This window comes from Hyperolius riggenbachi, chromosome 6 (assembly GCF_040937935.1).
Source record: "Hyperolius riggenbachi isolate aHypRig1 chromosome 6, aHypRig1.pri, whole genome shotgun sequence".
Taxonomy (NCBI): Eukaryota; Metazoa; Chordata; class Amphibia; order Anura; family Hyperoliidae; genus Hyperolius; species Hyperolius riggenbachi.
In genome coordinates this window covers 8,701,984-8,716,491 of record NC_090651.1, presented here as the reverse complement: position 1 = coordinate 8,716,491, position 14,508 = coordinate 8,701,984, and the positions used below count along the sequence as shown (strand labels likewise).

Genomic DNA, 14,508 nt, shown 5'->3' with positions numbered 1-14,508 from the left:
CTCATGCTCTCCACTTACCATGAGTGTGGTGAGGGCCGGAGTCCCGGGTCATGGTGGTGGTGGAACCCTCGCTCTGCGGGGAGGTGACATTGGTTCTCATGCTCTCCACTTACCATGAGTGTTGTGAGCACCGGAGTCCCTGGTCATGCTGGTAGTGGAATCCTCGCTCTGCGGGGAGGTGACATTGGTTCTCATGCTCTCCACTTACCATGAGTGTTGTGAGCACCGGAGTCCCGGGTCATGCTGGTAGTGGAATCCTCGCTCTGCGGGGAGGTGATGTTGGTTCTCATGCTCTCCACTTCTCCATCTAAAGGAATTTTCTTCCATTCGAAGCTTTTATTGCTGCCCACTTCCAGGTTTTGTATCATGTCCTTCACACACATATGATATTATTAGACTTTAATATTGGCACAGTGCACAATAAATAACAGATCACATATACGAATCCCACATTCTATGGGTGTCACATTGGCTGTATGGAGGTGTACACACTAAACTGCAGTAAGCAGAATTACGTGCATACAGTCTCACCACACGGTGAATAAAACGTAATGCATTGCATGTCATGTATTGCATACTGCTCTACTCATGGTAGAGTAAGACTTTACATACTTTATTCTGATGAAAGGAAACCTGAGATAAGGGATATAAAAAAAAATTATAGATACCTGGGACACCCTCCAGCTCCCCACAGGCTGATCGCTCCCCCGCCATACTCCTGCGCCACCTGGATCCTCGGCTATTTGGTCCATAAAGTCTGGGGCAAGTGCAGAACGCTCCCGGTGACAGGAGCGCAATGAGGAGAGTGCGCAACTGGACTTTGCATGCTGGCCCACACTCAAGGACTTTAAGGGCGGAGGATCCAGTTGGTGCAGGAGGACAGCGAGGAAGCAATCAGCCTGAAGGGGGCTAGAGGGAGTTCCAGGTATGTATACATTTTTTATATCCACCAGCTCAGGTACACTTTAACAAAGTTTAGTGCACACACGCCCTTAATCAGAGGCGTATTTTCAGGGGTGCAGGTATGTCACGAGCAACATGGGCGCCACTTTCTGAAGGCCCAGCTCCGTACCCTGGCTTTCTCCATACAGATTCTATTTTTTATCTGGGGGGGGTGGCATTTTGCTGCCTGGTTACATCTTTTGTGGGGGGGGGGGCATGCTTACTGCTATTTGGGGGATATGTAGATGTGATACATTCTTACACGCCATGCTTCACCTCAGCTTGGACACAACCAATTTAACCAAGACTAAATATTTGGTGAGTATACTCCCTTCCCCGAGTACGGATCATAGTGTTTGCCACAGGTGCTGTTTTCCCTAGATACGCTTCTGCGCTAAATTCTCAGCAGAGGCGGTCGTATCACCTTGGCTGAGTTTCATCAAGCGTGTGTACACAACTTTATTTTCTGTTGCTTATTGCCTGACAAAGGTAATCGTCTGTGGCCCCGAAACAATTATCAGTACAAACAGTATGGATTGCCTGGGGATTTGAAGACGCAATTTTCTATTGGATGATCTGGATACTCCTTTACTTCTAGTAATTTTCATTTGTGATAGGTTCCGATATCTTATAGCCAAGCACTTATTCTGAGCAGAGGTTGAGCTACTCCACCTCTACTAGCTCTTTATCTCTACACCGAGCTCTAGAAAAACATTTCTGGGGGGGTTGCAAAAATGGGCATCATTTGCTAAATTACTTGGTGGAGACCCCCAAATACTGTAGATATGAAATGATTAAAAATAGTTTTAAAATGAGAGGTAATCTTGGCTTACCTCCCTCCAAAGATACACACCAGCAGGTGTTAATGGTGGAAAATGTTAAATTTATTTGCACCAAAAACACAAGGACAATGCGTTTCGCAGGGCTGGTCTGCTTCTTCAGATGTATGATGGTAAGGTACCAATATCATCTAGAGGCGGTCTGTGTCTTTGTTTTGTTTGTTTGTTTGTTTTTTCAGCTTGGGAGTATTTGGCCAAGCATAGAATGCAAAAAAATTACAAAAAAGGACTCCTTGGAAATTAGAATATTGGAAATCTGCAAAAACAGCATTGGCAGAAATAGTAATTTCCGTGAAATATGCACTTCCTACCATCCCTAATCGTTATCTAGTACACAATACACATACAATACAGAATACACTATAAATGTAGGGGGTTGGTAGATCATGAAGGGCTGACACATACTTTCAGAACCTGTATCCTCTGGATGAAGGCCTTGTGAAAGGACAGGGTCTCATTACGATGTCTCCCCAACTGGGATGTTAGGTGTAGAGTTTGGTCTTCCAGTTTGTCGAATAAAGTTCTCACGTTGAAATTCTCCAGGTTTCGTGCCCTGTTCCTCTGATCTGGGACAGGTTATTATAACAGTATGAGGGATACAGAAACCACCAATGGGTACAATCCAGCAAACAAACACCACTTCTTGCTTTTACCTGAACCGTAGAGGATCTCCTTCCTACTGATGTCTAGGACCTCTCCAGAGCCACGGGGGCCCACCGCCTGATAAAACTGAAGGCTGTAGATGACAGAAGCAGACAGCAGACTCAGCACACAGGCCTTGTCTAGAAAGAAACAACATTCTTCACAAGGTAAGAGAACCTGTCTTGTGTGAGCACGTATTCCGGAGGGATGTAAGGCTCTCCCAGGCTCCTCCATCGGGGCTTCCAGTTTTTCATGGGGCTGGAGCAGTACAATGAAGGCCTCAGAACCACGGTTACGACCAGCAGAGCAACCATCACCACGAAGAGCAGCAGCAGAACCCCTGAATCACAAATACATCAATAAATGTATAAGTATTGCAGTAAAGAAATCACTGATAGACAACAAAAATTAAGTAATCAATGTCACAAAGATCAAATCTCCCAAGGTTTTGTTCTTATTATGAAATATATTATTTTTACAAGATAGTCACATTTCGCCTGACATATATGTACCTACATATGTGTACTATATGCATACTGAAAGTTTGTGATTGATACGGTACTTAGGACTGGAATTCCACAGAGGCCACATAGTAGGCAGTGTTACTGGGAGGGAGGAGGCGCCACAAGATGTGATGTGTGAAATGGATAACATAAGCTGGAAACGCTGGATAAAACAGACATAAATAGGCTTACCTCTAAAAGAAGTGGGTAGCCCAAAAAAGTAATAACATTTTTAAAAGAATCCAGACACTTGAATGATAACGCGTTTCGCGGACCGCAGTCCGCTTCCTCAGATCAAATAACAAAAGTGTCTAAAACAATTAAAAATGTTTTATTGTTTCAGACACTTGTTATTTAATCTGAGGAAGCGGACTGTGATCCGCAAAACGCGTTATCATTTAAGTGTCTGGTTTCTATTAAAAATGTTATTACTTTTCTGGGCTACCCACTTCTGTTAGAGGTAAACCTATTTATGTATATTTTATCCAGCTTACATTATCCATTCCACACACCACATCTTGGGACATATCCCTCTCAGTAATATCTCACACTAGCCCCCACTGCTCGGGGTGTTGGCCGTGTATGTTGATTCTTTGGAACCCTTACACCCCTTTTTCTTTTCCTGGAGGGCGACCTACATTGACGACAACTAAAGATCTCGAGTGAGGACGGGCTTTTCACACCAGCTGTTACACTGTGGTTGCCGGGGAGGACGGGCTTTCCTCACCAGCCGTAACACTGTGGTTGCCGGGGAGGATGGGCTTCCCTCACCAGCCGTTACACTGTGGTTGCCGGTGTCCTATACCATCAACGTGCTACACTATCAGGGGCTCCTGGTGTCCCGGTCTCAATTTTTGTCTCCTTTGGAAGGTCCTCGGACTCCATTGGTACCACACCCTATACACATAGGCAATGGTAGGCGAAGATGGGGTAGGTTTGGGACAAGGAAGGGGGGGGGGGGAGCACAATAAAGTCGGTCTACAGGAAAGAAGGTAAACAGGTATTTTATTGAACACATTTTGTGGTTCTCTGCCTGCTTCTTCAGACCAATAGTGTGTCTGGAAGAAAAAATACACTTAAGAGCTGGGTAATGATCTGAAGAAGTGGGCAGAGATCCGTGAAACACATGAAATGCAGAGATCCGTGAAACACACGAAATGCAGAGAAGTAAAGTTTGTTGTTGTGGTGTTGTGTGTGTGTGTGTGTGTGTGTGTGTGTGTGGGGGGGGGGGGGGGGGGTAGAATTTTTCCTAGTTCTTAAAACCTGCAACAGCTTTTTTAGAGCATGACCCTTCTGCCTTCAGATCCCAAAGACCTCGAGTAAGGAAGTTTTTTCCTCACTTGCATTCACACTGTGGTAGCGAGTACTGTGCCACCCACACTTCTATACCCTATTGCCTTATACTCTGTGCTTTTTGTCCCTTCAGAAAGGTTCTTCAAACTCCCCAGATATCATCCCATATCTATAGACCGTGTCTGCCTTGTGTCAGAAGTCCAGGCTGGGGTTGGTTTGGGATGTGGTAAAATGGGAGATTCATAGAAGGAATGCGCAAGTGACAAATTAGCAGAAACTGGATGATGTGGCGTCAACATGAAGCAGACTCTCAAAGCAATGCTTCGAAATTCCAACATCTGGAGCAGTCCAGGCCAAGAAGTGCTCTGACATATCTGTATACACATCAATGGGTTGTAGGGGGAGCACTCTATGACAGAAGCTCTGGTCATCAGCCTTCATATGCATACAGAGGAGGCACCACCAAGGCGTGGAGTCTAAGTGCCCACAGGTCTTCACCAGAGCACCCTGCAAGGGAAGATGGTCTGCTACCCCTCGTGGGCAACGGATTTATTTGCTGCCTGTTGGCCACCAGGTCACGACCCCTGGGATTACCCCACCAGTGACAGAAGAGAGCAGGCGAAGCTACAATGTGGAGTTCAATTGGCAAGCATTGAACATAGTCTATAACAAGCAAGGGTCGAGGCAGGCAGCAATCAGAGGCATAGTCTGTAACAAGCAAGGGTCGAGGCAGGCAGCAATCAGAGGCATAGTCTGTAACAAGCAAGGGTCGGGGCAGGCTGCAAGCTGGAAACGTAGTCAGGAAAAGGCTCAAGGTCACAATGGGAAATCATGAACTAAAGCTATCCAGCACAAAACTGGATTAACAAAGCTGCTAAGAACAGACAGCACCAGACCTTGGGGTCGATGCACTAAAGTGTGATAACTGCTATCACAGCGCAATCACGTGCGTTTTTCATGTGAAGCGTGCACGTGATCACGTGATATCACGTGGAGTAACCGCAAAGGTTTGCCCGTGGCAGATCGCGTGATTACTGCTGTGATAGCAGATATCACGCTTTAGTGAATCGACCCCCATTGCATGAAGACTCCTTTTATAGGGCATTCTGGCACCAAATTAGCATCCGCATGCGCCTTTTCCTTTGCGTCTGCCCACGCATGCGTTCTTTCCTTTGCCAAAGCGTGCGCACATTTACACACATGCGCATGCATAGTAGCGTGCGTTTCATGCTTCGCACGCGCACCAGAGGCCCGGCAGCCCGCAAGTATAAGGCCATGGCTGTTCTTGCATGCGCATGAGAGAGGGCAGACCCGAGACTAACGCTGCGGACACTGGTGAGCCGGACACCTCCATATGTATACAGTACATTATATCAGAGGGGAGGTGTATAATGACTCCACGGTTATCATAGGCAATAAACAGGATTCTGGGTTACCGAGAATAATGATCCAATTGGGCGCAAGGTGGAGTTTCGGCTGGATGATGATTCCGTGTTTGATCAGCTGATAGGGGGAAGATGGCTGAATTGGAGAAGCTGCTGAGTCACAATAAGCATTCTTTTCCTTCACAGTAATGAACAGAGAGCGTTCCCTGAAGCCATTATCCTGGAACACGTATGTGCCGGGCTCTGCAAACATGTGGGCAAACCTAGAGGGACATGCACACTCTCATCAATGGTTCAGTTACAGGAATCACATAATATCTACCTACCACTACACAGGACCTACCTACCTACCTAGCACAACACAGGACTTACCTACCTAGCTCAACACAGGACTTACCTACCTAGCTCAACACAGGACCTACCTACCTAGCACAACACATGACCTACCTACCCAGCTCTACACAGGACCTACCTACCCAGCACTGCACAGGACCTACCTACCTAGCACTACACAGGACCTACCTACCTAGCACAACACATGACCTACCTACCCAGCTCTACACAGGACCTACCTACCCAGCACTGCACAGGACCTACCTACCTAGCACAACACAGGACCTACCTACCTAGCACAACACAGGACCTACCTACCTACCCAGCACTACACAGGACCTACCTACCCAGCTCTACATAGGACCTACCTACCCAGCTCTACACAGGACTTACCTACCCAGCTCTACACAGGACCTACCTACCCAGCTCTACACAGGACTTACCTACCCAGCTCTACACAGGACCTACCCTCCTAGCACTACACATGACCTACCTACCTAGCACTACACAGGACCTACCTACCCAGCTCAACATAGGACCTACCTACCTAGCTCAACACAGGACCTACCTAACTAGCACAACACAGGACCTACCTACCTACCTCAACACAGGACCTACCTACCTAGCACAACACAGGACCTACCTACCTACCCAGCACTACACAGGACCTACCTACCCAGCTCTACATAGGACCTCCCTACCCAGCTCTACACAGGACCTACCTACCCAGCTCTACACAGGACCTACCTACCCAGCACTATACAGGACTTACCTACCCAGCTCTACATAGGACCTCTTTACCCAGCTTTACACAGGACCTACCTACCCAGCTCTACACAGGACCTACCTACCCAGCTCTACACAGGACCTACCTACCCAGCACTACACAGGACCTACCTACCTAGCACTACACAAGACCTACCTACACAAGACCTACCTACCAAGTACTACACAGGACCTACCTACCCAGCACTACACAGGACCTACCTACCAAGCCCTACTCAAGACCTACCTACTCAAGACCTACCTACTTAGCACTACACAGGACCTACCTACCTATCACTACAGAGGACCTACCTGCCTATCACTACACATGACCTACCTACCTAACACTACACAGGACCTACCTACCCAGCACTACACAGGACCTACCTACCAAGTACTACACAGGACCTACCTAACAGTACTGTGGACATACCCCGGATAACACAGGACCAACCTAACTCTAGACAGGACGTAGCAAACACTACACAGGACCAACCTAACACTACACAGGCCCTACCAAACACTACACAGGCCCTACCAAACACTACACAGGATGTACCTAACACTACAAGGGAACTACCTAGCCCTACACAGGACATACCTAACACTACACAGGCCCTACCAAACACTACACAGGATGTACCTAACACTACACAGGATGTACCAAACACTACACAGGACGTACCTAACACTACACAGGCCCTACCAAACACTACACAGGACGTACCTAACACTACAAGGGAACTACCTAGCCCTACACAGGACATACCTAACACTACACAGGCCCCACCAAACACTACACAGGATGTACCAAACACTACACAGGACGTACCTAACACTACACAGGCCCTACCAAACACTACACAGGACGTACCTAACACTACAAGGGAACTACCTAGCCCGACACAGCACCTACCTACAAGCACACCGGATCTACCTAGAATCTGGTAATACCTACTTGGAACCATAGAGAACCTACCTAGAAATATTCACATTGGTCTCTCTTATTAGGTGGTCCAGTCTCCGGAAGGCTCCAAAATCCCAGTGTGGATTAGAGTTAAACAGATGGTCCCTCTGGTATCGGGGGTAATGGCTGGAGGCTCGATCTATAAGATAATAAAATAAACCATTTAATAAATTCAAAGTTTATAGTAAAATATAGACAGACAAATAGAAACAATAGATAGATAGATGGATAGATACAACATCAGAATTGGTGAAACTGATGTTGACTGTCGTGTTTTCAAGGGAAACAATTGGCTAGATGCAGTAAAGACCATATCTGGCAGGATGAGGTCTGGAATTCGCTAAAAATTCTTCTTTAATTCAAAGTGTAACTGTCGGGCATAAAATCAAAAAATAATTCTTTATTTTTATCTGATAAACAAGTAATAGGGATGCTAACCAAGCAATCCAAAAGCTAAATCTCTATTATTTTTCTTGTTTATAAATGATCATTCCCCAGTTTACCTTGGTACTTATTTGGTACGTTGCAGCATAAAGGAAGTTGCAGGGCATGCTGGGTTGTCCTTTTTTGCTTCTGTACATTAGTTAAATCTGAGGGGAAATAAAGAAGCAAAAAAAGACAACCCAGCATGCCCTGCAACTTCCTTTTTGTGTACTAAATTTTGTGTGTACCAAATAAGAGTCAGGTAAACTGGGGAATGATCATTTATAAACAAGAAAAGTAATAGAGATTTTAACTTTTGGATTGCCTGGTTAGCATCCGTATTACTTCTTTACAAGATAAAAATAAAGAATTGATTTTTTATTTTATGCCCGGCAGTTACACTTTAATAGTAGAGCTAGAGTGCTCCCATATTGTCCTAGCCTACAACATGGGCCTCCTTCATGAACCAGGAGCTCAGCACCACTACGGGCCTCACAACTAATCACATTTCAGCTTCTGTTATCAGGCCAACGTTGAGAAAATGGATCTAGGATCCTTTATTGGTTAGTGCAGGCAGCAGCAGCAGCTTCCGTTTCTTGCAATATTTAATAATGGTAAAGCAGCAGCCCCCATGTATTTGTAGGATACGGAGAACTCCCGGGTATGGAGAAAGAGTCACTCACCATTTGGTAAAATGCTGAGCTGGAACAGAACAACGTTTCCCTTTTGAAGACACAGAACCGGGTTGGGTATTCTGGGAAGAGATTGTGAGTGCTCGGATGTCATTGCATGTTCCCGGTCTCGTGCTTTCCTCGGGGTTGGTACAGACCAGGAGTCTCCTAAAACGGGAACATCTATTTATGAGTAGGTTCAAAGTAAACTTTTTAAGGAGGATAAAACTTAAGTTGAAAGTTTGACAGATCATATATCAGTTATCCACAAAAGAGAAACTGACGTAGAAGCATGAGATTTGGTCAGCTGATAGATTTGTAAGGCTCTGATTTGCTGATCAGGTGTTAAACCAGGAAGTCATCCCAGCCAATTCAATTCTTACAAATCTGTCAGCTGATCAAACTGATCACATGCTTCTCTGTGAGTTCTCCTAGGCAGGAACATCCCTATCCACGAGCTTTGGTGCAATATACAGTTATCAAAAACAAGCTTTACTTTCCACTCTGCAGCAAGCTATGCTTTTCTGGTGTGCCAGGAGTGTTCCCTGAGGTGAATGGTTGGAATAGCAGTACATGGAGAGACCAGGCCAGTCTAAACTGGGCTGGGGTACCAAATTAGGCCTCACTGTAATAAACAGAACTTATACTAAAGAACAGTAGCATGGATGGTCAATGAGGTGAGATAATTCTAACTGTCACCACTTTGGGTAGCAGCCGCCCAAGGCTCAGACCTCTGTGGATTTCCCAGAAATCTGGCCCTAGTTCTGAGTGATTGTCTGGCCCATCTTCAGATCCAGACTTAACCCACCTGTAAAATGTTGTTTTCACATTTTTTGTTTCACGTGTTTGCGTTTTGAAGACTTGTTGCTAAAATGCTGAAACTTTGATGGAGATGGTCCATGAAAGGCTTATTATTCCAGCATGCATACAGATTTATTGCAAATGATATGCAGCTTGGAACTAGAATAGATAAATATTCCTGTCCAATGTCTCTCCACGTCTGTGAGAATTCCAGACAGCAAGTGGTAAAAGACTCCCCATATAGACGGTGATATCAGCAAACCAATCATTTTCGCAGAGTGGGGAAGAGTGTATATATATATATATATATATATATATTTTATTTATGTTTCTATTATTAACCTAATATATACAGTATACCAATTGAAAAAACTTGCTTTTGCACTTTTCAGCTGATTGCATAGCCATTGTATGAGTAGCTTCATAGTGCATTTGTGTGTGTATGTGTGTGTGTGTGTGTATTCTATTCTATTCTATATACAAATTTATATTCTTTATGAATATTTACAATTTTATTGTGATTTGAGAAATGAATTTGAAGTCACAGTAGGATGTTGTGTTTTGATGCGATGTTAAAGTCGCAACGCAAATTACAACGCAACACCCCCAAAAAGTCGCAACGCAACTTAATGCCCCGCAGGGCCACCATCAGAATTATCTGGGCCCCATACTTGGCAAACCTACAGGGCCCCCCTCATGCCAAATAACAATCTGATAGGCAGATTGTGTGGGGGTGGAGCCACGGTATGTGGGGTGGAGTCAAAACAACTTGCCTGTCGCCCATAACTCCCTCCCCCCTGCATTGAGGCGTGTTCACCAATCACACAGCAGGGAAGAGGGAGATGACCACACAACTCCTGTTATGCCACGGTAGAATAATTGCCAGCAGAGGCTCGAGTGGCACTGTCACTGTTTGGGCCCTAGACCCTTCCTGGGGCCCCATACTACTGTCCCTCTTGTACCCCCCTGATGGGTGCCCTAATGCCTCGTTAGGGTCACATACAGTAGAGCATACAGGCAATGAAACATATGCTTCCAAGTCATTACTGAGCATGTGCAAACGGTCCAACGCAGCTAATAATGTGTATAACACACTGCATGCAGTACTGTCTAATACCGCTACACGTTACACACAAACGCAATGTGTGCACTGTAAATGAGGCATTGATTTTTCATTGCAGTAAGTTATTCTGCTTTAAACGTTGTTTTAACGTGCGTCTTTAATGTCGCACTCTGAAAGAGGCCTGAATCTTATATAAAATAATCTTTTGCTACACGAGCGCCACTTCATTCCTGTTTTTTGTACACCTAATATTGTGGTGGATGTGGGGGGAACCTCCACATTTGAAGCAGCTGCAAGGGTGAAATAAAACTCAAATGAACACTACATAGTGGAGCCAACTAGCGCCATCCTACATTCAAACAAGAGTTCCATCTCCAACTAATTGTGTTGCTCTCCTTTGTTGCTCTTGTCCTCTGTAGGGTGGAAACAATACGGTATTCAAAGATACTGTTTTTAAAAATCCAGGAAAAGGGCGCTGACTCACCTGTAAGAAATGTCTCAATGACTCGGGCACTGGAAAGCAGGACACCAAATATTCCACTGGGACTGAAGACCACCAGGTGCACTCGCTCGCTGCTCCAGACGTGATCCGGGCCCAAAATATTCGGCACCTCCTGAAAACACATAGACACTGATGTATACCAGTTATATTAACCTCGTGCCCCTCTGACATTTCCCCACCCCAACACATAGGGGGCATTAGGAGCCCTTTTGTAAATTCACCCCGCGGGCCCCAAGCTAGCTGACCCCCCCCCCCTCCTTCCCCTCCACATTTTATTTTTGTCCCTGGGACCTTTGCAGAGTTTTCAGCAGCATAGAGACTCAACCGTCCTGGCTGTCAAATGCCTCCATTAGTCCGTGCAGTACTGTCTTCATCCTAACAGGGGCGCCACTTCTTACTGACATGAGTGGCGCATGTCATAATTATGATAAAAAGACGCTTCCTGCGATTGTGAAGACAGTACTGCACACACTAATACAGAGTCGCAATGCCGTCAAAAATGTAATGGGGCCCCATTGCCAAAAATAAAGATGAGAGACAATCCGGGGGGGGGGGGGGAGGGGAGGGGGTTGCAGTTTGGGTGGGGGTGTTCAGGGCGAGCGCTGTAAAAACAGGCCAGGAGATTTGAGCACAGCCAGTGCCGCCATAGGCCATAATAGGAATTACCCCTATAGCGGCGCTCAGTGAGTAATTTGGGCCCAGTCAGGAGACGGAGCACAAATTACTACAAAAACAGTGTAATTCGTCCGCCAGCAATAGCTGGAGGCCGAATTATATCTTTCCCCACCATTCATGGTGGCCTGGAGGGGGAATAGTAATTACTTGTGCAGGAAGAGGGGAGCCGGATATCTGCTTTACCATGCGCCCAAATCTCCTGGTGGCCGATTCATAGGCACAACGTTCAGGGGCCGTGGGGAAATCATCCGGTTTGCCCCTATGAAAGGGCCAGCACTGAATGTGTACACCAATCATATCCACACATCGCCAACACACTTCGGGCCTGATTCACAAAGCGGTGCAAACACTTTGCACGCCTGTGAAAAGCCCTTTATCACGCCTAAACTTAGTTTAGGCGTGATCTGAAGCAACTCGCGCGAAGCTCCCGCGCACAAAGTTTTGCGCACGCAGCGCCCATTCAGCCCTATGGGACTTTGCGCGCGGGAGCTTCGCACGAGTTAGAGTACAAAGCGGTGATAACTTTTCTAGTGCAAAGGTTATCACGCCTAAAGTCTTTTAGGCGTGATAACTGAGTTATCACCGCTTTGTGAATCGGGCCCTTTGTTTTCATTGGGAGAAAGTCAGAAAAGTCAACATTTTGTGCTGAGTTATATTATTTGCTGGGCCCAACAACCGCTCTTTGTGCTGAAGTTTGTTATATGGGTTACAGATCCCGCCTTCTCTCATGAGACCTGGAGACCAGCAGCCATGTGACCAGCAGCCATGTGACCAGCAGCCATGTGCACTTCAGCAGCCATGTGACCAGCAGCCATGTGACCAGCAGCCATGTGCACTTCAGCAGCATGTGTCACCGGCCGTGTGACGATCTTTATTACAGTAGCACCTGCTCCAGTTCCTGAGCCTCGTCTGAGATCTCTGTCATCGCTTGTCACATCCATCTGCAATTCCTCTGAAAACAGGTTTACTGCCGGAACATATCGTTTTCTTTCTGAGAAATCTGTGTGACGTTATTTTCTGGTGATTTATCAAAAATGAAAAATGACATCTGTATATGTCATGCCTCAGAATTCTCTGTGTCTTGTGCCTCATTATACTTAAAGCGGACCCAAACCAAACATTTTTTTAATTCAAAATATTTAGTTGCACCACTCTGACACATACAAAGATAAATAAACACTCCTTCAAGCCTATGAGCATTTCAGTGCATGCTTTTCACCCTTCTCTTTTCATAACTAGGGTTATACAGGTGGAAGCCATTAGCAATTCCTCCATTGCAGGACACCTTCTACTCCACCAGTTTGCCAGATTCTGTCCCGGCAATATGAAAGGAAGGGAGGGGTTCCTCCAATAAATGTAAAATATTTTATATTTGTCATCATACAGCTGAAAAAAGGCTGCTATATATTACTATAATTTAGAAAATAGATTTATTTCTGAAATCTTGTATTTTTAATTTGGGTCCACTTTAAGGTGTCCACTAACAACCCAATTTCTAGCAAAAAACGTTCGAGCAATCAGAAATTCTGATTGGAAGTGAAATTGTTCACTACACCATCAACGAACCAATCTTTGCTTCCTATCTAACACAACCAACTAGAAAATCCAACTTTTTGTTTGACGATAATCCAATCGGACGACTGTTTTTACAATCATTTGTAATTGATTGTGCCCATCAATGGAGATTATTTACAACCAATCCGATCAGAATTTCTGATCGCTCTAACGATTTTTCGCTAGAAATTGGACTGTTAGTGGCCACTTTTAAGGTGGCCACTAACGGTCCAATATCGAGCGAAAAATCATTAGAGCGATCAGAAATTCTGATCGGATTGGTTGAAAATAATCTCAGTTGATGGGCACAATCGATTATGAACGATTAAAAAAATAATCGCCCAATCGGATTTTTGTCAAACCAAAATTTGGATTTTCTTGATTGGTTGTGATAGATAGGAAGCAAAGATTTGTTTGTTGATGGTGTAGTGAACAATATTTCTTTCGATCAGAATTTCTGATCACTCGAACGATTTTTTGCTAAATATTGGACCGTTAGTAGCCAGCTTCATGCTCATTTCTTCCATATACCTCAGAAGGCACTGGGCCCCCAGCAAAACTATGGATGCCTCCACCTCAGTTACCTATATTCGGTAGTCTTTTGGCCCGAAGATATTGGTACTAGGTTGGCTTTGTGCCCCCTTCCCACCACAACAGTATTAGGTACCCCTAAGGGCCTGAGCCCACTGACGCAGTTATGTCTGCTTTTCAGTTACACATCACTGTTACAGATGCTGAAAAGCGGACAGAAGCGGATACAACTGTGTTAGTGGGCTCAGGCCCTAATGCCTGCCAGATAGCAGTAATGGGCAGCCTCCGGCCCTGCAGAGGAACCACTGCAGCAGAAATTGCTGACACTGGACAGAATAACAAGCATGGGAGAAGGGTGTTGGCAGGGCATCCATCTGAAAATGGCGCCTGTGAATAATGGCGCACAGTGTTGCCGCTAATTCATTTGCCGCTTACCGCTATTTAACGTTAAAGCCTTATTGTTATTTAGCGTTAAAGCCTTATTGTTATTTAGCGTTAACACACAGAACCCTCTCTGTACCTATCCCTGACCCTAACCCCTAAACCCCCCGGTTGTGCCTAACCCTAACCACCCCCCTGGTGGTGCCTAACCCTAACCACCCCCCTGGTGGTGCCTAAC

The 14,508-nt window shown here is 45.5% G+C and overlaps 1 protein-coding gene across 1 annotated transcript in view; it reads right to left on the bottom strand.

The window, feature by feature from the left end:
* LOC137522016 (neurogenic locus notch homolog protein 1-like) overlaps positions 1-14,508 on the bottom strand; it is a 102,863-nt gene that overhangs the window by 7,881 nt on the left and 80,474 nt on the right. Inside the window, exons 17-24 of the mRNA XM_068242034.1 lie at positions 11,112-11,241; positions 8,776-8,931; positions 7,682-7,808; positions 5,656-5,867; positions 2,601-2,763; positions 2,435-2,517; positions 2,187-2,347; positions 209-371 (exon numbers count right to left, since the gene is read on the bottom strand). Coding sequence (XP_068098135.1) covers positions 209-371; positions 2,187-2,347; positions 2,435-2,517; positions 2,601-2,763; positions 5,656-5,867; positions 7,682-7,808; positions 8,776-8,931; positions 11,112-11,241 — 1,195 coding nt within the window. The remainder of the gene's footprint in view (positions 1-208; positions 372-2,186; positions 2,348-2,434; positions 2,518-2,600; positions 2,764-5,655; positions 5,868-7,681; positions 7,809-8,775; positions 8,932-11,111; positions 11,242-14,508) is intronic.